This window comes from Cercospora beticola, chromosome 5 (genome assembly GCF_033473495.1).
Source record: "Cercospora beticola chromosome 5, complete sequence".
Taxonomy (NCBI): Eukaryota; Fungi; Ascomycota; class Dothideomycetes; order Mycosphaerellales; family Mycosphaerellaceae; genus Cercospora; species Cercospora beticola.
Genome location: NC_088939.1, coordinates 5,077,432 through 5,100,564, shown reverse-complemented (window position 1 = coordinate 5,100,564; position 23,133 = coordinate 5,077,432). Strand labels below are relative to the sequence as shown.

The 23,133-nt window shown below is 52.6% G+C and overlaps 7 protein-coding genes across 7 annotated transcripts; 2 read left to right on the top strand and 5 right to left on the bottom strand.

The window, feature by feature from the left end:
- Positions 1–117: 117 nt before the first annotated feature.
- On the top strand, positions 118–2,695 carry RHO25_009112 (uncharacterized protein; the record flags this gene model as incomplete). The annotated part of the gene is made up of 2 exons (XM_023604885.1): positions 118–655; positions 711–2,695. The coding sequence occupies 2 exons, from the start codon at positions 118–120 to the stop codon at positions 2,693–2,695; spliced, it is 2,523 nt and encodes an 840-aa protein (XP_023460728.1).
- A 2,335-nt stretch (positions 2,696–5,030) lies between these two features.
- RHO25_009111 (uncharacterized protein) lies at positions 5,031–8,088 on the bottom strand (the record flags this gene model as incomplete). The annotated part of the gene is made up of 5 exons (XM_023604884.2): positions 5,031–6,036; positions 6,089–6,806; positions 7,144–7,341; positions 7,399–8,029; positions 8,083–8,088. The coding sequence occupies 5 exons, from the start codon at positions 8,086–8,088 to the stop codon at positions 5,031–5,033; spliced, it is 2,559 nt and encodes an 852-aa protein (XP_023460729.1).
- A 3,871-nt stretch (positions 8,089–11,959) lies between these two features.
- Positions 11,960–12,319, bottom strand: RHO25_009110 (uncharacterized protein; the record flags this gene model as incomplete). The annotated part of the gene is made up of 2 exons (XM_023604883.2): positions 11,960–12,115; positions 12,191–12,319. 2 exons carry the CDS (start codon positions 12,317–12,319, stop codon positions 11,960–11,962), a joined length of 285 nt encoding a protein of 94 aa, XP_023460730.2.
- Positions 12,320–12,479: 160 nt separating this feature from the next.
- RHO25_009109 (uncharacterized protein) lies at positions 12,480–12,893 on the bottom strand (the record flags this gene model as incomplete). Its single annotated transcript, XM_065603146.1, has 2 exons — positions 12,480–12,720; positions 12,859–12,893. 2 exons carry the CDS (start codon positions 12,891–12,893, stop codon positions 12,480–12,482), a joined length of 276 nt encoding a protein of 91 aa, XP_065459218.1.
- Positions 12,894–15,508: 2,615 nt separating this feature from the next.
- Positions 15,509–15,836, top strand: RHO25_009108 (uncharacterized protein; the record flags this gene model as incomplete). The annotated part of the gene is made up of 2 exons (XM_023604882.2): positions 15,509–15,557; positions 15,622–15,836. 2 exons carry the CDS (start codon positions 15,509–15,511, stop codon positions 15,834–15,836), a joined length of 264 nt encoding a protein of 87 aa, XP_023460731.2.
- Positions 15,837–16,515: 679 nt separating this feature from the next.
- On the bottom strand, positions 16,516–18,726 carry RHO25_009107 (uncharacterized protein; the record flags this gene model as incomplete). Its single annotated transcript, XM_023604881.2, has 2 exons — positions 16,516–17,867; positions 17,928–18,726. 2 exons carry the CDS (start codon positions 18,724–18,726, stop codon positions 16,516–16,518), a joined length of 2,151 nt encoding a protein of 716 aa, XP_023460732.1.
- Positions 18,727–22,414: 3,688 nt separating this feature from the next.
- On the bottom strand, positions 22,415–22,839 carry RHO25_009106 (uncharacterized protein; the record flags this gene model as incomplete). Its single annotated transcript, XM_023604880.2, has 2 exons — positions 22,415–22,726; positions 22,780–22,839. The coding sequence occupies 2 exons, from the start codon at positions 22,837–22,839 to the stop codon at positions 22,415–22,417; spliced, it is 372 nt and encodes a 123-aa protein (XP_023460477.2).
- Positions 22,840–23,133: the final 294 nt, after the last annotated feature.

Below are 23,133 nucleotides of genomic sequence, written 5' to 3'. Positions count from 1 at the left end.
GGATGCATGAACAGATAGCTTCGACGAGGAATGGGACGGCAAGAAGGCCTATGAGCTGACAGTCAGCGCAATTATTCTCCACGAACATCGACAGATAAAGGATACTACCCAGCAGACATGACAGGAAACGACGCGAAGGTCGCGCCAGCAGCTTCATCAGCCACGCGCAGCTTGACCGCGAACTCAAGCGCCGCCAAAAGCAATCACTTCAAGGCATCTTCCTCATCTTCGCGCAACTCGAACATGAGCATGAACCTACCAGAAGAACCACATCCGGCGCTCCCCAGCGACTCATGGAAGAAAAGGTCCATGAAGCGATCATCTTACGACCTTGGGCACATAACGGCAAGACTATCACACGCGGAGACATCTCACCTACAACAAGATGCGAGGAGACATTCCAGAGGCATGAGTGCGCCTCATAACAGGTCATTGACGACTCCTACAAGTCCGATACAGAGAGAGTTTCTGGAACCAGGCGCACCACCTCCGCCCCCCATTGGAAGGTCATATGAAAGCTTGAAAGCTGAGCAGTCGATGAGCGAGCATGCTTCAAAACAACATGATATCCACGCGGAGCTGCATTGGGAGATATTTGGCGGCAACCCTAGGAACTGGACGAGAAAAACGCGTTGGATGCATACTGCCGTGGCTTGTAAGTTGAGAGACAAACGACTTTTCCGCCGAGCTTCATCATTAACTGTGATTAGGCTTCATTGCGTTTGTATGCACATTGGCATCGACGATATTGACCCCGTCTCAAGACCCAACCATACACACCGACTCTGCAAGCGCGAAAGCTGCTCTACCAACATCTCTCTACCTTTTCGGACTCGTCTTTGGTCCCATACTTAGCAATCTAGGCAGCGAAGCTCTTGGTCGCAAACTGGTATACCTGGTGACTCTCCCACTTTTCGCCATTTTCGTTACTGCCACGGCTATCGTCAGCGGCGTCGCGGGCTTTTTGGCATGCAGATTCTTCTCTGGGCTATTCTGCGCTCCGCTACTGCACCTTGGGTTCGGGACCATCTTCGACATCTGGAACGGAAGTGAGCGATCATCGGCTCTGACCCTTTACCTATTTTCAACACTGTTCGGCATTACTCTCGGACCAGTCATCGGCGGCTATACTGCTGAGGAGCGCGGAGTCGAGTGGACACAATATGTCATCGTCATCTTGATCGTTGTGTGCATGATCCCCATGGCCCTCATGAAGGAGACCGCAAAGGAAGCCATCAATCGCCGGAAAAAAGACTCGGCGAAACTGTTCGCGCTGTCCAAGGAAGACTGCGATGCCATTTGCTTGGCTCCACTGCGAATGCTTATTCTGGAGCCAGTTCTTATAGCTGGAGTCGCATATGGAGCGTACCATCTCGGCGTAATGTACAACATCTGTATTGCATTCCCAACGTTGTTGGGCAAGACGCACCAATTCAAGCCGGGCGTTCAAGGGCTCTCGTTCGTGAGTATGTCGATCGGAGTGGCGCTGGCCTTGTCTCTCCTGCTTGCGTATCAGCACTGGTACTACGAGCCATGGGTCGTCCGTTTCAAAGAAGAGGCAGCCAGTGAAGACGAGAAATCGCTCTATTCAGCGCACGAGCCTTGGCGATTACAATCTACACTATCGAAGCTTGCGCCTCGTTCCACGGCCTCAGTCAGCACATGGGGCTCTGTTTTCGATACCATGCCAAAGTCGCCAGGCCATTCCAGTCATCCTCCTCCATCGCCAGGCAGGCGAGCCTCTATATTCGATCTCTTGCCCCGATCTGCAGAGCAACATCACCGCCCCCCTTCCGCGCTAGGCAGATCCAATTCTGTATTGAACTCACTGAAGAGGATGTCGAGCCTGAGGACTAAAGTCGAAGAACAGCCTCAAGACGATCGACACCGAAACGTCACCATGGCTAAAGCTGCAGCGACCTACCTCAACGGCATTGATTGCAACGCCGACAAGCAAATTTCAGTCGAGCGCCTGCTCTTCGTTCTCGAGCAGAATCTCGAGTTTCAGCATTTTTGCACCATTCTAGATGCATGGAAGATCAACTTTGATCGATTCGAATTGGCCAGAGTGCTCGCAGAAGCGCTTGCATTCCACGCCTCGCCGTCGACAAACCTGAGCATGTCAACATGGACCAACCAGAACAACTTTAGGGACATCCAGCATCATCGCAGCGCTACCATCAAGTCCCTAGAGTCTGCATCTACTCTGGCTGCTCCCGCTCCAGCACGTGCACCTTCAGTTGCAGCTCGCCGCAAGACAGCTTTACCCAAAACCTCGCCACCACCGCCGGAATGGCGCCTGAGACCTTCAATACCAGCTTTAGTCCTGATTGGCGTATCACTTTTTATGCTGGGCTGGACGACAAGCAGCAAGATTCACTGGTTCGTGCCGCTACTGGCAATGGCAGTTTTCGCTGCGAGTCTGCTGGTCGTTCTCGTCAGTATCGTGCAATATCTGCTGGAAAGCTTTGAAGACGAGCGGTCAGTGCTTGCTGCAAGCAACATGCTCATTTGGCTTCTTGCATTCTTTTTCTCGCTATCTGCAAAGGATGTTTTGAACCTTGGACCTGGACCAGGCATGAGTGTCTACGGCGGTATCAGTATACTTCTGGGCGCTATACCAATTCTGCTCTGCTTTCATGGTTCGCGGCTTAGACGAGGAGGTGGCGATCGGAGACCTAGCACTGCAAGATGAACAGTCGAAGGAGGAGCAACAGACACTTCCTCGGACCCACAAGACGACCAACAACGACGGAAGCCCGCATCCGATCATTGATGGAAAGTCATCCGCTGCAAGAGCATTGCTTATATTGAGGCATCAGCGCCGCCAGAGGCAGCCATTGGATGCAGTGAAGTGGCGGAAGCCCTCAATGCATCTAATCACCACACCACTACCACAATCCGTCGAAGATGACGAGGCATAACTGCCTTATTCAATTGCTATTGGCACTCATTCGCGGCACACCAGCGGCATGTCAAACTATGCAATAAACACGGGAAGTACACTCTCAGGCGGAGCCTCAGCCATGACAGCATCAAGCCTGACATTAAGCCACTCTACACAAATGTGGACCCTTGTCTGAACTCTCGAATGGCTACTAGAACCGGGAAACCAACGGAAGTGTCTGCGATACCAGCATTCTGTACATCTTGAACCAGGTCTTCGGTCTCTGGACTCTCCGCTTGTTGTTGCATTGGCAAGTTCTCTGAGGTACTCTAGCGGGTGTTCGAAGCCTGGAGTGCCTGCCAACGAGGCTGAGTGGCTGAGCGATGGTCCACGCTACTGCAAACTCCACGCGGTCCTTACGACATCACAGTGGTTGGTAGAGGTGAGACACCGGTCTTAGTAGTACCTGCATCAATGCCTCGGCTGGAAGAGCCTCGATCGAGACGTCTCAAATGGATGGACGAAGTTGTGCTCTGCCATGCGGTAATGCTCGTTTAGCAAGACGACACCTACGAACCGAGAGAGATCAGGAGGGAATGTGCAGACAAGAAGCTGAAGACAAGGTTCGCTCTATTGTACAGAGATCGACAGTCGGGCAATCGCACCCAAAATAATAATGTAAATTCACTATGTACAAGTACTGTAAAAAGCCAGGACACAAGAACGCCCACAACAACACTACAATTCCAGCCCTCAGCACATCGCAAACCATTGCACATTTTGTACCCCAATTCCCCCAATTTCGTGAAATGGTCATCACAGAACTTCTCAGTGGAACTCCTAGCAGCGGACACCAGCGGCTGTCCAAAACTAACGCCTGCGAAGGATTGCAAACCCAGCTTTGACCAAGGAAGTCTTTTCCTGTTCTTGCTCAAAGCGAATCCCAAACAGACGCGCTTTCCCGGTTTTGCCGCGAAAGTGATAGTTCAGAGCGATTGAAATTCAATTCAATTCAACAATTGAACAAAGTTTCCTTGCACGCCATGTGCGGTCCCCCAGGTTTTCGGTATACTGCTGTCAAACAATTCTCAATACGACGGATATATTCAATGTTCAACAGCAGGGCTTCTAATGTGAAACTCATAACAACGACAACAGAAATATATTTTACCATCCTAAAATAATGCTCACCACCACAGTCATCTTCCTCGCTCCACAACCCCATCCCCTCTCCCAAAAAAATCCCAAAACTGAAAAAGCTTCCCAGGAAGCAATTGGCCCACCAACTCGGAAAGCTAAAGAACTACCAAACTCAAACCTCAACTGCCGGTCCAGGTCCCACGAAACTTCGCCCTTCCGCCTATCCGAGAAGGTAAGAAGCGAAGGTGATTAGACCGCGAATCTGACAAGCTAGATCATGTCCGTGGCGGAGTGCGCTTGGCCGTCATCGTGAGTTTTAGTCCGGCTTGGTATAGAACGCTTGGTAGTTTTCGGCAAAAATGACACCGTGACTGTGGGTAGGAAGGAGCTCGGTCAGTGCGAAGCGCGAGAATGGCTGGGTAAGGTGAGTGCTGGCTGGTTGGTTCAGTAATCAGTGTTGTCTCCAGGTTGGCTTCATCCGTGAGGGATGGGCAAGTAGGCAGGCACTCATGTTATGGAATCGAAAGTGATTCTGACCGAATATCTCCAATCGTTTTCTTTTTAGATATGTCCTCCTACCTTACTTACCCTACGCACCTCAATGTCAGCGAGCTCTCATGCAAGAGCTCGAACCCATGTCTGTGCCCAAGTCGTGATAGCCGCAGAAAAACACTTCCCCAAAAATTCTTTTATTGGTCATCTCATTGCTGCAGAACCGTGACCACCCCATCGTAAACGCCTCTGTGGTGTGTCGCTGGAGATCGCCTCCTTATGCTCTTCTCCCTCGCTCCAATGAAGAATGCCAATAATCACAAGCAATCGCAGTCGTGGTCGTAAGGGTAGAGATCAAGGAGAAAAAGGCAAGTTTCAAGTCGTCAATTGTTTTGTGGCTTTTTGTAGATCGCAGTGGTGTCGTCGATTGTGTCGTAGACGCCTTGGGCGTGCTGATGGGATGTCGCTTTTGATATGTTGTGATCAGTCTTGAAGTCCCATAGGCAATAGTCTATGGGTCTTCAGGAGCATCGGTGTTGTTGAGGAAACGAAGCATCATGTCTGCCTTGTTCATCTTCTCCGTCATCTTGTCAGCCTTCTTGTCTTGCTCTTTGCCGCCAGATCCAAGATCAGCAAGCCCTTCAAGTCGGGTATCGGGACCAGCACTATCGTTTGGGGCTGGCTGCTGTCCGAACACCAGGCGCGGTTGCTCCTGACCGGGGCCAGCACGTTGCTGCGGTGGAGGAAAGCTGAATGGATCCGCGCTACCAAAGACCGGGCGCGTGCCGATCGGAGGCTGTGTCAGCTTTCGCTGCGGGACCTTCGACTGTGGCGAGGTGTAGTCATTTGGTGACTGCGGAGCAGCACCCATCATGCCTGGGAATGGGCGCGAGAATGGCTGATCAGGTGCTTGGCCAAAGCCTTCACGACCGCCCATGCCTTGCATTCCATGATTGTCTGGAGCTGCGCCGAGCCCATTCGCCGAGCCGAGAAGCTGCTCCATGTTGCGATTGCCATCGTAGAAGAAGTTGTTGTTCTGGCCACCACGATTCACGAGCTGACCAGGACCAGCATACATCTCGCCGGTACTTGGCGAGAAAGTCTGCTGCAAGCCAGGGCCGGTTGGTGACTGCTGTGGTGGCTGACCATAGAACGCATAGTTGGGCTGCTCGCCAAAGGGTTGCGGTGCGAAGCTGTTTGTGACTCCAGGAATCGCGGGATAGTTCGGCGTGTAGGTTTCGTAGGGAATGCGATATGGCATCTGGGCACCATAGGGATCTCTGTCTTCGCCATAAGCCATGGTGTAACCCTGGTTCGTAGCGTATGGGTTGTATGGAGCGACGGCGCCTGGACCAATGCCACTCGGTGGCTGACCCATCGCGTGCTGGGAGAATGAAGCAGGGTTGATCGCAGACAGCCAGATGCGAGTCTTGTAGATGCGATAGAGCTCGGTGATCAGATCTTTGAAGTTGATGTAGTGGTCGGCGTAGTAGTAGAAGATCAGCTTTTGGAAGTCCCTGTGAGACTGTTAGCGGTGCAGTGGAGAAATACATTGACTGCTACTCTTACCATTGCCACTCTGCATCGAGAATCTCCATCTGCAGACGAAGATGCTGAACCTTCTGCTGACAAGTGCGCTTGGCCTTGGCCTCATTGCCTTCTTTTTCAGCCAGCATCTTGATCTCGTGGTCACTAGCCAGGCGCTTGATCGCTTTCGGCTTGAGGTTGTTGAAGTTATCGCGAGGCAAGGCTCCCTGCATGCTGGATGGCAGTTCATTGGCGAAAGCGGAACCCATCATGCCTCCGCCGCTGCTGTCATTCTGAATCTGAGCATTCGGGTTATAGCCGCCATCCTTGTTGCGCGAGTACATCATGAGCCACTTGTATTGCTCTTCGGAATACTTCTTCTTCAACAGGCGAGCCACGTCCGGCGTGACTTTGGCATGCTGCACAGTGCCGAGATCCTGACCGCGGTCGGCTTCCACAATGACGAGATCGCCTTCGCGAACAGTCAAGCCGGTGTTGTCCAGCAGGTAGAAGACGTCAACGCGCGAGCACTTGAAGCTCACAATGTAAAGCTGCTTGCGTGGACGGCCGGCGGAGGGACCCCATTGTGGTGCACTGTTCGGCTGCTGTTCACGTCTCATCTCAATGTCGCGACGCTCGGTCTGGGTAAGCGACACGTGAGGCACACGGTACATGGCTGGAATGTCGAAAGCGCTTTGGCCGTCTGGCGCTCTAGTCATGTTAGAAGTGTTTTCCGCGCCAAGTGCGTACCCCTGATAATCTGCAACTCACTAGTTAGAACTGTTGTCGCCTAAGCTCTATGGCTAAGCTATGTTGGTGTAATGCTGTGCGGGTAGTGGTGAAGGTGCGCCGAAAACGAATCGTGTCGAAGGATGAGGTAAAGGGGGGTGGAAATGGATAGGCAGAAACGAGGCAGCAGAGGGTAGTGGTGCCAGAAGTGAAGTCTGACCACAATGGCCTGTAATTGGTGCAACGTGATTGGCTCGCGCTGCTGGTACTGAAGGCAGGCGCGACCGTTGCAGAGGCAGCTGCAGGGTGAGGAAGGGCAGGTGCGGAGCAGGAAGTCGTTGAGGCGATGGCGAAGGTCGGTTACTTACCGCTGTGTTGTTGATGGAACTCGTCGCTTTCTTGGGGATCGTGTGTGAAGGTTCGTGATAGAAGCGAAGGCTCACCAGCAGCGAGGGAGCCGCGGCGGGTGGGGATATCTGCCAGCGAGTGGCGGCGTGATTCATTCACGTTGGGCACATCATCCCAGCCCAATGAGCTCTGCCACTGTGCACGACGGCCATTGTGATCTGCCATCGTCAGTCAAACATGGCACGAGACCAACAAACATCGTGACACAAACATACCGAGCGAGAGATTGGCAAATGCTGCTCCGAACGTCTGCCCGCGGAGGAGGCCGGGCTGGGGGGAATGACTGTCCTGGTAGTCGCTGTCGTTGCTGGACCCGCGGGGGTGATCGAACGTCGGCGGGAGCGTCGCGGTTCGCATCAGAGATCCGATCGGCGGATGAGATGTTGTATGAGTGAGTCTCGTTCCCAGCTCCGATTCCGACTCGGTATCTGCCTCCTCCTCCGCAAGCAATCCCAGCGGCAGCGCCGCATGACTGCCCTGCTGCGTGCCCGAGACGTTCTGAGAGGGTTCGCGCTGGCCCTGCGAATGCGACATCGAGCGACCCGTCTTCGGCGTAGGCTGCAACGGAATCGCGAAAGGCAGAGCGCCCGCTCCCTCACTCACAGACGGCGACGGCGTGCCGCGCACTTGATTCACAGCACCAAGGCGCACGCTGGCTCTCGCGTCCAGCTTCGCTTTGTCCGACAGCTTGAAGCTACCACTCCGGGTCGACCATATCCCGCCGGGAAGGCCGGGCATGCCGCCCTCTTTCAGCGGAAACTTGCCAAAAGACATCGAAGAAGGCCACGGCTTCTCGTCCTCGGAGGACGCCACCGCTTCGGAGTCTGGAGTAGCGCGACGTGCGGGCTACACGAGGTCTCAGCTTGGGGGCGAGAAGGAAGAGCAAGGAAACTGCTTACATTCATAATATCAAACGCGGAACCGGTCAAAAGAGATGAAGATAATTATCTGGGGACAATGTCAGCTTCAAATTCGTACACGCCAGCACCTTGGTGCAGCTCGAGAGGAAAGGCAGGCCCGGAGGAAGCATCCAGCAGCATCTCACACACGGCCTTGGATTTCGGGCAAAGCGAGAGTTCCGCTACGAGGTCATTGAAAGAGCTTGGACGCAATGGGCCACACAGCGGTATTTGATGGGTCCAGTCTGGGTGTTTAGAACCTTTGAGCCTCCCGCAGATACACACAACTTGTCCAGCGCGTCCAGACACAGAATGATGGCCGGCGCAAAAGTACACACTGCTCCTCTGCCGCCGCTGGCCGGGATGACGAACGCTGCAGCGCCATGCTTGACATACCTGAAAGAAATCCTGGGTATCGTATAAATCGTCCAGCCTCTAATCTATGTCTACAATTGCGATGCTGTGGCGAACACGCATTGTCAGCCGTTGGATCCTTCCGCCAAGAGTTCTTGCTTGCCACTACTCACATAGGGTAGATTGTGAGCTACTATTACATATCTGATGAGGAAGTCAAGTGCTTTCTATGCCGTGTATGTGTCTGGCAGCGTCTCGTCAGCATGGCCGGGAAACACGAACTTCGGAGCGCGACGAACCTATGATCATTCCCAACGCCCTGCTTACAGCATCCGCTCGCTCTCTGTCTCCAGGAACCAGTATAATTTGGCTGATGCGAAAGCTATGGAGCCTCACATTGGCAACCTGCTGCCCGAAGAATGCGCAATGCGATGCCGGGAGAGTGGAGGCACGCGTGCGATGACCAAGAGTCAGCGAAGCACACGCTGAGATGAGCCTGGCGTGGTTGAGTTGTGTGGGGAAGCGTGGCTGCTCGATCCGGGTCAAGCCTGCTCCCAGGATCACGCGCTTTACCGTCCTGAGAAGGAAATTGCGACGGTCTTGCGATGATGACCACCGTCGTGATCGGGATTCGCGGTTCGGTCGTCGAAGAGGTGATGTCGCAAGCTGGACTCGAGAAGATAGAAGTCCCAGGACCTCGAAACGGCTGGGAGCTGTGGGTACGGCGCCCTCGAATGGTAAGGTTGCCGGCCGGGAAGGCGATGATTGGCAAGGTTTGTGGGATCTGGTCCCCACTATGGCTACACGCGCGTGACACACCAGTTCGCTGTACGCTGCCGGCAGTGTCGTTGGACGACGGGAGACAATGGGAATGCTGGTGGGAGGTCGCAGTAGTGTAGACGGCCAGCTGGACGCTCGCGACGTAGGTCAAGCCAGCACAAGGCGAGGTTGGGCTGCGCCTTTGATATCAGAGCTAGAGACGGGGGCGTCTGCAAGCTATGTACAGCACGCCGCCCGCAGCACCAAGGATTCAGGGGCGAAGGTATGCGGAGTAGTCAAAGTATTCTTGTACCCTTTTCGACACATTTCTCCGCCAGCGAATCATCCGTCTGCGGCAGCACACCTCCCAGGCAAGTGTTCGCACGACCACAACTTCATCATGCAGCCTGTGCAACTCTAGCGTGGAAAGAGCCTCATCGCTGCAGCCGACGGCAAGGTCGACACAGTATAGCAGACAGTTGCTAGACTCCAGCCATGGAGAGTCGTCACGCGGGAGCGGATCGCCAGACTGGTGCCTCTTTCACGGCCGCGTCTAACCACCTCGCGTTTTCCTTCTCGAGCTTCGCTCTTGCACCTCGATCTGCAGCACGCAGCACCTCCTCACGCGGAGAAACCCAGCAACACCCGACCCAGCTACAGTAGACAACATGGAACGGCGGGCCACGAGCAGCACAAAGCAAGTCATGAGAACGGGCTTGAATGGCTGCAGAAACGACTGAGGAGAACCTTGCCAGAGCAACAGAGGGGTAGTTAGTCCGCTCTCAGGTTCCAGCAGAGCTTGGCAATCTCCAAAAGGTCGCGAAAGTCTCTTGCGCGTTCGCAGTATCCATGCTCTCGGAATCACCGAAAAGAAGAGCGTCTCGACTCTTCACAGCCGATGCAGTATTTCTTCAGAGGCCAGCTGTGCAGGCCTAGAACAACAGGTGCCGGCAACCGAGCAGCGAGACGCCATTTTGGGAGCTCTGAAGCAAGCTGGACTCAGCTAGCAGCCGGCAGCAAGGCAAGGTCTGGATTCCTGGACATGCACCGCTCCTGCACCCCACAACGCTATAACCTTGACTGGGCCACAGTACGCAGTCATCATGACCTTGACGATCTCGTTTCATGCACATGCTGCTCTCCACTGATGATGTGAGTACGACGCGAACTGTGCAGCGAACACGGGTGCGTGCAGCATGGCCAGGATGGTATCGACTCACCTCAACATGTCGTTACCGATTGATTGGTTTCACATAGCTGTGAAAGTATGCTTTACAGTTGTGCTCATGGCTTACACAGTCGCGTCAAGCTAATACCGAGGCTGCACGATGCATACCATATGTCACTACTGCAGCTGAGAAGATGCAGCACACAGAATACTTACAACGGAAGACCAGGCATTCGTTGCTCAAACAACTCGTACCACTCAGTGAGACAGTACTCATTCTCAAGCCGCATCGATGTGTCTCCTGCAGCCCGGAGTTTCGTCCCGACCGAGCGAGCGAGTGACTATGGCGCACATTCAACAAAAACGACCCGAAGCAGCTGTGCTCCCTCAAGTGGCTAAGGCATCATATGCCACATTCGAACATTGCGCCCCAGAACGAGCGTGGAATGCATGAGATGCCGAATTCGGTGCCGTATCGCGACGATCAACAATCAATTCCGGGATCCTTCAACTAAGCAGACAGGAAGAAATATTGCCGCCAGTCCAAATTCAGTGACTCGAGATTTGTTGAGGGTTCCGCGTCGACTGGCGAGCACTTTCAAAGTTCAACAAAATCTGAGGCAGTTCTCGCCTGATGCGAAGCCACGCGAGCGAAGTACGGTAGAAGACACATTGATCAAAAAAACAGCGACTATCGACTTCAGTTCATCTGGCCCAGAACTTGAATTCTGCGGCAAGGCCGCATATCCGACAACAAAGACCCGAAGGAGCTGAACTACGCTAGTCAGCACGGCAGTAGATGCCCCATTCGAACATTGCACGCTAGATGCGAAAGGCACCAAGACCCGCAGTGGCATTACGACCAGCCATCGTTAGATACGAACGTATGCTGTTGCGGCAAATTTCACTATTACGTGTAGGTCGAAGTTTGGCACTGTGTACCCTTTGCGCCTCAGCAGCCCCAGCGCTTGTTGTAGCCACAAAGATATCGTGCAAGGATGCCACCGGTCTAACCACACCACCTACTCACCTTACCCTCTATCAACCTCCACCATGCGGCTCTTTCACATTCGGGGTTGAGGCTGAGCACCTCGGCAACCAACAGCAAATCTTTACATCTCGATAACGTACGGCACAGTGGCTCAGATATCTGATCATGTGCATGCAAAAATCTGCTCAGGCCTAATTGCTTGCTGGACATAACGATCTGCCTGCCTAGGCTCAAGATGGTTTGCGAAGCATTGGCCTTGACCTTCTTCAGCAGCTCACGCTCCTCGGCAATGGCATGGCGCAGCGTTCCTGGAAGACGAATCAAACACACGAAGACTAGAGTAATCCATTCTGCCTTCCGTCACTTTCGAACTCGGATATGTGCAGCAAAATCACCTTTGGCTCATTCAGAACCGTTTGGACCAACGACCACTGGGTACGGTGCGTTGACTTCCTTGGCGGCTGGCTCGATGCAACCTTCGAACGCAGACTTGTGAAGCGATTGGGGTCTAGTCTGTGCGACAGCTGCAGTCTGCGCCTGACGGACATCATTGAATGCGACCGGTCCCGGTTCCGCGTTACATCGAATGAAGCGCTGCGGTAGATCTAATCCTCATGATCCCCCGTTAAGGTCAAGCCCTGTTCTCGCACCATCATCAGCCATTCGTGGTTTTTGGTGAAGATCTCTAGACCCTCTGCGGGAGTCGGTCTCTCAATAGCACCTTTCGGCTTGCGAGTATTGGTCATCATGTCTTTGACATCCTGTGCGACCAACAACTAGCATTAGCAATCTCGCGCATAACATTTGCAGAATCTCTGGTGCCAGGGCTTCCTCACCTCGTGCGGAACCGCCGCCCTTGTCGTCATTCTCTCGAACTCTTCCCACTGCACACACATCTGTTCCACATGGAAGTCGAAGAACGGTGCCGACTGGCCTTCCTGCCACACCACGGTGTTCAGATGCATAGAAGGTCTGCACATCAGCTCACGACGAATAGTTTCCAAGCAGTGACTCCAATGGATCCAGTGGCCTGGATTCAGGAGACCAGGATCCGTATCACTGTCACCATCATGTCAGCATCCATCTGTATCTGCCCATCTCACAAGTATCGACTAGTAAATCAACTCACAAATAATACGGAAAATTCTGCCACGCATTCTTCCTCAAAACATTCAAGCAATGCATCACATGATAAACATGCAAATTCATGAGGAATTTGTCTGGTTCTTCTGGCCATCGAACTGCAGTTGAGATGTTCTTGCCCATGCGAATCAGATCTTGTTCGGTAGCAAGCAGATATTGCGGATGAGTGAGGTTCTCCCACGCTTCGTCGACTGCTGGAGATGGATCTTGACGATAGATGTTGCTTGGATCTGGCCAAAGTTCGTCTCCTACTGCGGATTTGTGGATTGACAGAGGGTGGAAATTTTTGTATAGGGGAGCTTTGTGAAATTGTTAGTGATGCTGCTGCTGCAATGAGGGGGGCTTGAGTTTGAGAACGTACAGTAGAGGTCTGCCATTTCTAGGCGCGAGGTCCATGTTGGATGGGTATAGTAGTAACGAGTGACGAAGAATACGCATATGAGAGATGTTGTTGTTGCTAGCCATGACCATGACCACCAAGTACCCTCTGGTCTAGGAGAATGGCGACGTTCTTCAAAGGCGTAGCTATCAGTGCCGCATTCTGTGTCGCTGTCTGATAAGAGACTCGCTTTTGACCCGTGCTCGCTGAACATAGACATGGCGATGTATTGGCAAACAGAGGAAGTCGAAAGGACGCGTTTCGATAAGAAAATTTGGTGAGTGGGAGGTCGCTGGACCCCAATGGCGACTCTATCACAACACTCCACTGACCTTGCATGTAAGCTCAGAACTTGCATACAACTTTTCCGTGTATATCCAGCGGACGGGCTGTATCGGAATGGATTCACAGGTCAGGAGATGTTGGCTCGCAGTACGAGTCCTAGAAGTGGACGCATCTATCGCAGCCATTTGGCAGCTTGATGGTGGCTACGCTGCGGCTGACTTTTGCTTCCCACCCGATCGTTACGCATGGTATAGTGGTACCGAACATCATTGATTGTGATTCGACAGGTCGCACCGTTGACCGAAACGCTGTAGAATCGTGTCGAACGATGCAAGTGCTGCGACCATGATAGCCAGGGGCCAAAGTTTTGCATGCTATAGCTCTCTAGCTGTACGTTGCATGGCACTCAGGAATCTCGAAAATGCCTCATCTTCACTGTCATGTAGGACAACGAAATTCAATCTTGTATCCTCGTGATCTCGGGTCTTCAAGCAGGAGTTGGGCAATGGCAATTCGACTGCGTTGAAAGCATGTGTTCCTGGACACCTTGCCCATGCTTGCTGGCCACTGGTCCGAAGTGAGACCACGCGCGAATAACAAAGCACAAGCGACGAGGCTTGTGCTCCTTGGTTTCCATCACGTCAGGGGATCTCATGGTATGAGGCCTACCAGTCGGCAGTTGGTGGGCACTTGTCGCTGGAAAGGTATCGGGCCTACTTACCCATAGCTCCTGGCGTGGACCTAGCATAGTTGTGTTCAGGCATCTGCTCAACTGTTAGCTCTGGCCTTCAATATGCCTTGCAGCTCGAGGAACTCTTTACCGAAGATTTCGAAGATACGCTTGCATGGCTGGTCGGATAGAGGTTCCCGTGAACTTACAGCTCCATCGTAGATGGCCATGTGCCAATGATATCTGCATCAACGATGTCTTTCAAGCGACTAGTTGTTGTGCATCACTGCCTTCCAAGTTAGGTGCACGTGCAAGTCTTCGCTCGTTCCAATTCTAGTAGTTGTGATGTTGTGCTCTTGCCTCTGGTACGTGAATGCCTTTGGTCCTGCCTGGTTACAAGCCCCTGCATAGGAAGCAGGTCCACCCACCACAACTTCCAGATTGCAGCAGCTACGTTGCTTTGCCTCGGGAGACAGGTAATTCAGTGGGGCTTAGGGCAACGTAGCAGGATGCTTTCTGGACGAGACGATTGCCCATTAACCCATCGTAATAATTGCACACTTCAATAAGCCATTGGAATGAGAAACCCCATCTCCGTGGGCATTTACCGTACTTCCGACCAACGGTCACACCTTGAAGAGCGTACAGTGACCAGTCCGTCCCCAGGATTCCTCTGAACCACTCGCTATGATCTGGGAGGGCCCGTGCGGTCGTAGTCCATGGAGCAGCATGAGGCATTGGTTGTAGACGAAGCGCGAGACCAGGGCTCAGCGTAGTATTCGTTGCTGAAAGCTTCCAGTGGCGACTTCTGGCGTTACCACAACAAGGAATCCGTACCATGATACCAGGACCTTTGGCAAGGGTTGCCAACTGCATGGCAACCCTTGCCATGAATCCCTTCCTTTCCTCTTCCACCTGGCCGTTGCAGCAGTGATACATGGCTCGGGTCTAGTGTGATTCGAAATGATCCACATGGTAGGACAGTCTCTATGCTTTTGATTACTGAACAGTGTCCGAATGGAGCTTCTTTCGAGAACGTTGTCTCCCCTTACTCAATTCGAGTATCCCAAGAGGCCCGATATCATCGCTACGGTTGATCTTGTTTTCAACTCTTCATTCTGTGCTCCTCCGAGAAGCTTAGCCTTGCCATCACGTGTGCATAGGGCTTGTAGTTGTCAAAATAGGGTTCACGAAGTTGGGCATAGGGCTCGTGAAGTTGTCGCATACAAGGCCTGGAACACACGTGGTCGCTGCCCTGCAATTGAGGGTCCATCCCCTGCAAATCAGTAAAATCTAATCAGATCGCTGGCACGTGCAATGCGTGAACATGCCTTAACCCTTGAACTCAGCAAAAAGTTATCAGATCGTTGACTCATGCGTGGCCATGCCTCAATCCTTGAGCACAGTGCAGTCTTATCAGTTCATTGGTAAATTCAATGCTTGAAAATGCCTCATTGCTCGAGCACAGTACATGGCGTGATGGAGAAACGAACATGGCAGCTCAGTACTGTATGGTAGGTCTCTGAGGGCGTGCTTCAAACGACCATCGTTTTCGAAGGCATAAAAGAGCCGTTCTGTTCCTTCAATGCAACGCAATCTGCCAGCAGACGAACAACAAGCAAAGAAACGAAGCAAAGCGAAGAGCAACAAGACACCATTGAAGTACCAACAGACAACATGCACGCTCACAAGCTCCTCTTGATCGTCATTGCCGCCACGGCATGCAGTAAGAAGCCACAAACCACTACATTCTCTCATCCTCGACACACCACTGACAAACATCGCAACAGATGCCGCCGCGATCATACGAGCTCGTGCACCAGTGGCTGCAGCCATTGCTCACGACAACGACAACGAGAACGTCAAGCGTGTTGGTGGCCAGCCAGCGGGAAATCTCGAAACTCGCCAATACTACGTGCCTTCTACTCAGAATGAATACATCAGCACCGGTCCCAACATTGAAGAGGTCGCGGAGAAAGCTGCGCCGGTGGACCACAGAGCTTGAGAGATCGATGGAGCCGAGGGGAAAAAAAGCCCAAATGGTGGGTTGTTTTCTTTTGGTTTGGAGGGAGAGTCTTAACAGATTTGCTGAAAATGTGCTCTTCATGCTTGTTCGTAGGCAGCGAAAGTAGAGTATACAGTAACGGCCATACTTGTGTTGTGTTTGTCTTGCTCTGCCGAACGTTTCCAATAGTCTTGGGTCAAGTTGAAAGTGCTGTGCTCCAAGGAGATGATCAAGGCCCCTTTCGAGGCATAAAAGTCAGTGGCGCTGCAAATAGTGAAGAGGTGGGACAGAAATGTAACACAGTTCGGAGGAATAATGATAATAGTTCTGTTGGTACATTCGCTAATACGAAAAACCCTTTCCTTCTTTTCCTCCCGGATGCTTCAAAATGCTACAAAGTTTCCTTTCTTTCTCATGGCAAGCGACCTGCGCCACCCAGCAGTTCATTTAGTCGTGACATCAGATTACCGTAGTAAGTAAAGTGAACGCTTGCTCGCCCTCGCCATGCCATAAAGAAGTAGACAGCCCAGCACTGGTATCTTCATCCGTGCAAGAGAAGTGTTTGTACATGATAGTAAGAAAAGATGAACAAGAAATGCCACACTATGAGCCTGCTCTTCTAAGATCCTGTTCGCCGGAAAATGCTGTTGCGGGAATGCGATGGTGATGTTACAAGCTCTCAGTCGCTGCGTCTGGGTCGCTTGCCCATGCTCTCGACCTCGGGATGCACGACACGCATGTGTCGGGTGAGAGCGTCATTTCGTGAGAAGGTCTTTTCCTCACGGCACATGGGGCATCGGACCTTTTGCTTGCGGTTGTTGTGGATAGTATCCTCGTGACGCGTCAGGTCGTAAGGCCGAGAGAATATTGTGTTGCATGGCTTGCCAGTTGATGGGTTGATGCGTGTACACTTGTGAGGTCCGGCTTGCGAGTTCCTAGCAAGGATGGCGGCAGATGTCATGCCGTTACCCGATGGCGCGGGCGAGGCCTCAGACCTGGGTGACGATGAAGACTCATCATCGGCGGTCGTGTTGGGTGACGTGCTTTCCCGGTTATTCTTCTGCTGCGAGCGATGGTAATCGCGCTTGTGTTTTTGCAAGTCGTTGGGACTGCTGAAGCGTTGTGTACACCCGTGGTATGTGCAAGTGTAAGCTCCAGTATTGGCACGAGTGTCGGCAGGCTTCTGTGGTGCTGAAGTTGCGGCTGTGCCGTTTGCGATGCTTTCTTGTGATGATTGTGGGAAGCCAGCGTCACTGATGGATGTCTCCATAGAGGGCAGACCAGCAGGGAAGTCCGGAGTTGAGTCGGTGTGTGTGTTCATCTGTGCAGCAATAGCAGCTTGATAGTTGGCCTGGTAGGGGTTGTGGGACATTTGACCATTGCTCTGTGGCAAAGATGTAAAGTCAAATCCGTTGGCTGACAGATCCGTGTCAGCTGAGGTGGCGTTTCTAAAACTGATATTCTGTTGACCAGTGGCGGGCAGGCCGGCGAAGGCTACGCTTGGCGCACCCATATAGGTACTGGTTGGCCACTGCTCGGTCCCACTAAGGTGTTGCTTGTAGCCTGCTGGGATGCTGTCTTGGAACAGCGGTTGCTGGTCATTATCGTTGTAGTCGAGGAGCGCATCTTTTGGAGATATCGTCTTGGTCGGCTCTCGCTGTAACGAGGCCCGGTTGCGGGCAAATTCAGCCTCTGCGGCCGCGTCTTTCTGTTGCTGACGTAGGCTCGCGGCTGTGCCGACACGCCCATCTTGCACCTGAGGCTTCCATTCTTTCGTTGGTGCAAGTGGTGAGCCGTCTCTGAAGGGTGAGCGATCGCGCGATATGGCCGAAGAGGGCGATGTCGACCGCGCCAAATTTGCCGTTTGCAAACGTTCTGTGATCAAATTTCGGTGCGGTGACAGATATTGCTGCTGTGCTTGAGATTTCGGCGCTGACGATGCATATCCTTGATTCGGGTTGTAGAGCTCATCTTGATATGCTGCCGATTCCGTGCGAAAGAGTTGCACATGTGGGTTGGATGGCTTGTAATCTGCTTCGGCGAACAATGAGTACTCAAACGAGGGATCTGCAACAAAGCAATCAATCTCACCATTTTGCTGCGACAAGCTGTATGTCTTGGTATCGCCTTCGGCAGCACCAGATTGTGGTGTGGCCGGCGAATCGTTGCCGTAGCTGGACATTGATTGTCTTGATGGCGGGAAATCTGAAAAGTCTTCAGAGTTGTGGTAATCGAATCCGAAGTTTTTCATAGCCAGGTGTGCGCTGGACATATGAGCTGCCGCACTGGGCGCGTATCCCACAGGAGCGAAGTCGCTCCCGTTTGTGTTTTGTGAAGATGCCGCAAAGGCTTTTGGGAACAATGCTTGGTCAGCAAAGTTGGCCGGTGAGTCTGGCAGGCGATCCGTGTTGGCGATGTGCGGATACGAGTTGTTGTACGTGTACGGAGACGCCGGACCAGTCGATGCGACGGTCGAGGCTGACGGAGTGCGTTGATGACTCCCTGACCGCTGCAGGCCTTGCGAATAATTTGTTCCTCCCACGTTGCTGTTGTACGACGCCGCGTACATGCCCTGTTGCCAATCCACAGTGGCGTCTGATACGGCCGAGTCGTGCCTCAAGGCCGGTGGTGGTGTCGAATTCAGCAAGAGCGATGCAGACGTATGCTGCACGGCGGGTGCTGGAAGCAGGTGCGATGTGGTGTTGGGAGTATACGAATCTTGTGCCTGTCGCAGCAGAGCCAATGCTTGCTGGTATATTTGCGGCTCGGAGGGGTAGGAATTGGTGTGCGGTGTCGTCGTCGTGGTGAAGGATGCGTGTGGGTTGTGGTGTGTGAGGTGTGAATTGGAGGTGTCGAAGTTCGAAGGGAAGTAACGATTCAATTGCATCATCGGTTCCCTTTCAAAAAAGACCCCGGAATTTGGCCTGTCCGCTGGGACTGGCTATGTCATCCGCGACTCACTATGTCCGTGTGCTGAGTCGACGCCGAGCGTTGTGGCGAGAAGTTTCCAGAGATGCGTGCGGCGCTGCGGCACGTGTCGGGATGCTGAGAGAGGCTTCGTGAGGTATGACTGTCCAGAATGCGACGACGGAGCGGACGAGTTGCGGTTTTGTGTGTGCAGAAAGACTGTTCTCAGGCCTGGCATCTCCTAGGGTCTCGGCTTTGCAAGTGTGGCTGAGCCACACCTGCGATTCGGTCGCTCCTTGCCGGTAGCGTGTGGGTTCCATTCCACCTGCATACTCACGTTGCATGCTGAGAACAGACCTATCTCCGCCCGCCGACTCCCAGCACATGCTTCCATGCAGGCATTGTGGAAGCTGTCGGCTTGCCCACTACCCATCGCTGCTCCCTCCCATTCGCCAATCCTCCTGATTTGTGCGTGCTCCTGCACAGGAACCGTCTTCCGCCCCTGGTTATGCTTAATGCCAGGCGCGACGCATTACGAACAGCGAGCCGTGGACCGAAGCAAAAGCGGACTGAAGATCTGTGTCAACATGACCGGCTCATGCTTGCAAATGCTAGCCAAAGACGCTCTGCCTGTTGTGGTTGGTCAGCTCTATATCCACACCAATACATATGAGCCGCTCTGCACAAATGCCCTGGGTTTGGATAGCGTAGTATTGGATCGTGTTGTTGGCTATTGCCAAGGATTATCTGACCATTAGTCTTTCGTGCCAGAGCAAGCAGGTCACCACCTACGAAGACGGCTGAGGTATGTGCCGCGCAACACCCTTGGCAGTAGCAAGATATGGAATACCGCATGATTCATCCGCTGCCTGGGACTGCGGAACATGAGCGCTTCGGACATGCCGTGAAAAGTCTGCAGCGAGCTTGTGTGCTGGTCAAGTGAAACCTGGCACGAAAGCGACGAGAGGCAGTACAGTACATACACAGCTACCATTCGCTCTCCTCTTCAAGCCGATTCCTGTCGCCGACCTCCGCTGATGCGGTAAGCAGCGATGCGCCCTGCACTCATTGGAGTCAACAAGCGAGCGGACCGAATTTCGCTCGAAGCCACAGTGCAAGATGACTTCATACCCACGTGGATCTGGCTGTGCAGTCTTTGAAAACACATCAATGATTGGCTTCAGCCTCGAAGAAGCGGGTCATCGCTCTCTGTGCCCTTCTTTCGGAGTCCACGAGCTGTGGCGCATGGCCAGAAGCTGTGGCTGGTGCCTACGGCTTTTGTGCTATCCGTTTGAATCTTAGGTGCTAGGGCTGCCGCGTTTCTGACCAAGCTGAAGCGGACAAATCATCGTTCTAGCAGTCAATAGACTGTCGAAGAATCCTACTGCCTGGTCATGTAGCAGCGTACACCTGCCTGTTCGAGCTCTCTTTGCTCAGCTGATGTGTAACATCACAAATTCTGTCCGAAGTATGCCCTTCTTGCACTTGGACCTTCAGATGCCGACTTGCTTTGCCTCGTACACGACTGTACCAGCTGACCATGGATACTGGAGCATGATCACCACTCAAGCAGCACCTACCTTACGATGTTGCGAACACTATTGAGCTGGCCTGGCCTGGCCTGGACACCAAGCAAGAATAGCAACAGCTGCCGCAAGCGAGCCGGGCCCACCTCGCCAAGGCCACGCCGATCGTGCCAGATCTGCACATAGATCTGCCCACGGCGGGGCTTTTCGGTAGCGACGCTTCCGAGAAAACAGAACAGCCTGAATAGCACCCACTCGACGATTTGCACACTCCAGCAAGACTCTTTGTTATCCACGACTCGTGACCTACACACAAAGCACAGCCACTACTCAAGCCTCCTGAACATTTGACGGAGAAGTCGCCTTCCGCGCACATCATGCCATGCACAGAGGACGTGTACCGACCAAATAGGGCTGCATGAGGTCTCTTGGTGCTTCCCAACGCGACAGGGAAAAAATGGTCTAGCCCTACGCACCTGTCGTGCCTGTCACACCTGCAAGCACACCTTGTTGCTTGTAGCTGTGGCTCATGAGGGCCTCGGCCTTACTCGTGATTAGTCTTGCGTTACTTACCACTTACTACCTACACGAGGCATACGGGCACTGCACACCGTATCGCGGTTGGTCGATCGCAGGTTCAAGAATAGCAGCATGACCTACTGTGCCGCAGCAAACACCTACTTCACTCATCAGTCTACCGAATCGGCCACGATGCCGTAGCGAGGAAATGTGTCCTATGCCAGATCACGCTCTCTCGCACCGAGATATCCGTCCACCATATATGCCGATCCGAGAACTTCCGCTTTGAGGTGGTACAGAAGTATGCGAATGCTGACGATTGCTCTCAGCGAAGAATTGTAGTCAATGACACACAACTTGAGGGTTCAAGGTCCGACTTAGAACGGCTCATGATCTAGCATTGTTCGCCCATTAAGGCGAGATAGTCGTCGCCCTCTCATGTTCACATATTGCCAGCTGAGAGTCCCTCACGAAGCACGAGTCAAGGTATCAAGAACTGGCTTAGGTTCACCTGTCATATCTCAGCCAAAAGTCCTATCTTGCATTTGAGGAAACTTTCGGCTTTTACTCCGTCAACATACTTCACGTCCAACCAAGAACCTGTCCTCGAGCTTCAGTCGAAACGGGATATCGCATTTTGCTTTTCCTCGATTGGAGATTCTTTTGCGCCCGAAACTCCGTTCGTACCAGATGCCTGGTATGCCTACTACAGTTATAAATCTGCATACGGGGAACGGTAAGCAAGGAATATATCGATTCTTGGGCATTTGCTCCCTTTTTGGCAGCCGATTCAGAGCACTTTTGCCTTGATCGGCCGAATAAGATTGGGAGGAGCAACCCGGGTAGCCCTAAGGAGCTCGTCAATTGGGTCGATATCGAGGCAAATTAACTAACAACTCCTTTGGCCAGTTCTGAGCTTATACCCTTATGTTCCGCGTATGCAGATTTAGAACTGTATTGAGCTCAACCCTACGCAGCTGAATGTCGAGTCATATAACCATCGGCTCCTCACGTCCTAAAACCTTAGGCCACAGCGCTGGCACCCATTAATACCCAACAGCTCTTCTAACTTCCAGGGTATCGACATACAAAGCTGTACCCGACAAGTCTAAAACTTTCTGTGCTCCGATACAACTTCCGAGAGCGGGTCGTGGAGATCTGGTTGTTGTTTCATCAGCCACAGTCAGAAATATCTCAAACCCTCTCTTTGCCTAGGCGTTCACTTGTGCAGAGATGTGATTCGTTGGGTCAGAAGGTATAGTTTGTGTTTCGTGGGGCATTACATGGAGTAGAATGTTGAGCGAGTAAGAGAACGATGGTGTAGGGGAGAGAATTCGGAATTGTTCTATGCCGCGGTTGACAGGAGTCGCACAAGATGCAGAAGGGAGAGAGACCTGTCTTGTCATGGCGGGATAACCCCCGAGTGTTGTTGCTCGTATTGGATGAAGGATGGATCAAGAGGTCGTGGGCGCTGGCTTTTTGAGCACCATGGATACGGGTAAGTGAGAGTGGACTGTCAAGCTGCACTACGGTTTGCAATTGATATGATACCAATGGTACCCTGATACTTCCTAAGCTAGCTTTGCTTCACTGTCATCAGTCTTTGCAACCATAGAATCATCGTCCCTAGTTCACTCCTGCATCGTCCTCCCCATCATGCGATGGCTCTGCAACTCTCTTGCTGACCAGATCATCCGGCATCTCAGTAGTGTGGACGCCTTCGGCGTGGATAACACCAATGTGATTCCGTTTCGCAATCGTTTCCTCATCGTCCTCGTATACATCATCAACGCCGTTCGGACAGTAGAGTGGGACTTCCAGTCCGCCATGGGAATGGCCAAGATGACAACGTCTAAGTATCTGTGCTTGCTGGTCTACTGCGATCGCAGGGTTCACGGCAGTTGATGGGATGTCGGGACGATGGTTTGCAACGGGGGCCTGGAAGCGTGGTTAGCGATATGGAATGAACGTGATGCAGGTTGATATGATACTGCGGAGGTAGCTGCTATGAGCATGGCAAGTATAGTCAAAGCGGATTTCATGGTTCCCATCCTTGCTGGTCGAAAATGATGCTGGTGATACTTGATATATGGGATACTGTTTAGAAATGGAGTATGTGAGAAGCCTGATCGCTGGTTGAAGAGGTCTTCATGAACTTTGGTAGTAGCTAAAGCTCTATATCACTTCAATGAAGTCGTCTGAAGTAGTATTTTTCCTGTTTGCTTCACGCCCTAGTGTAGCCATACCAGCCCATCCTTTTCCAAAGGGTATGGTAAGCTCTTGCTATGGCAGAATCGACTGCGTACGCAGAGAACTGCAGGGCCAGCAGTATGTCGGATTCCGAG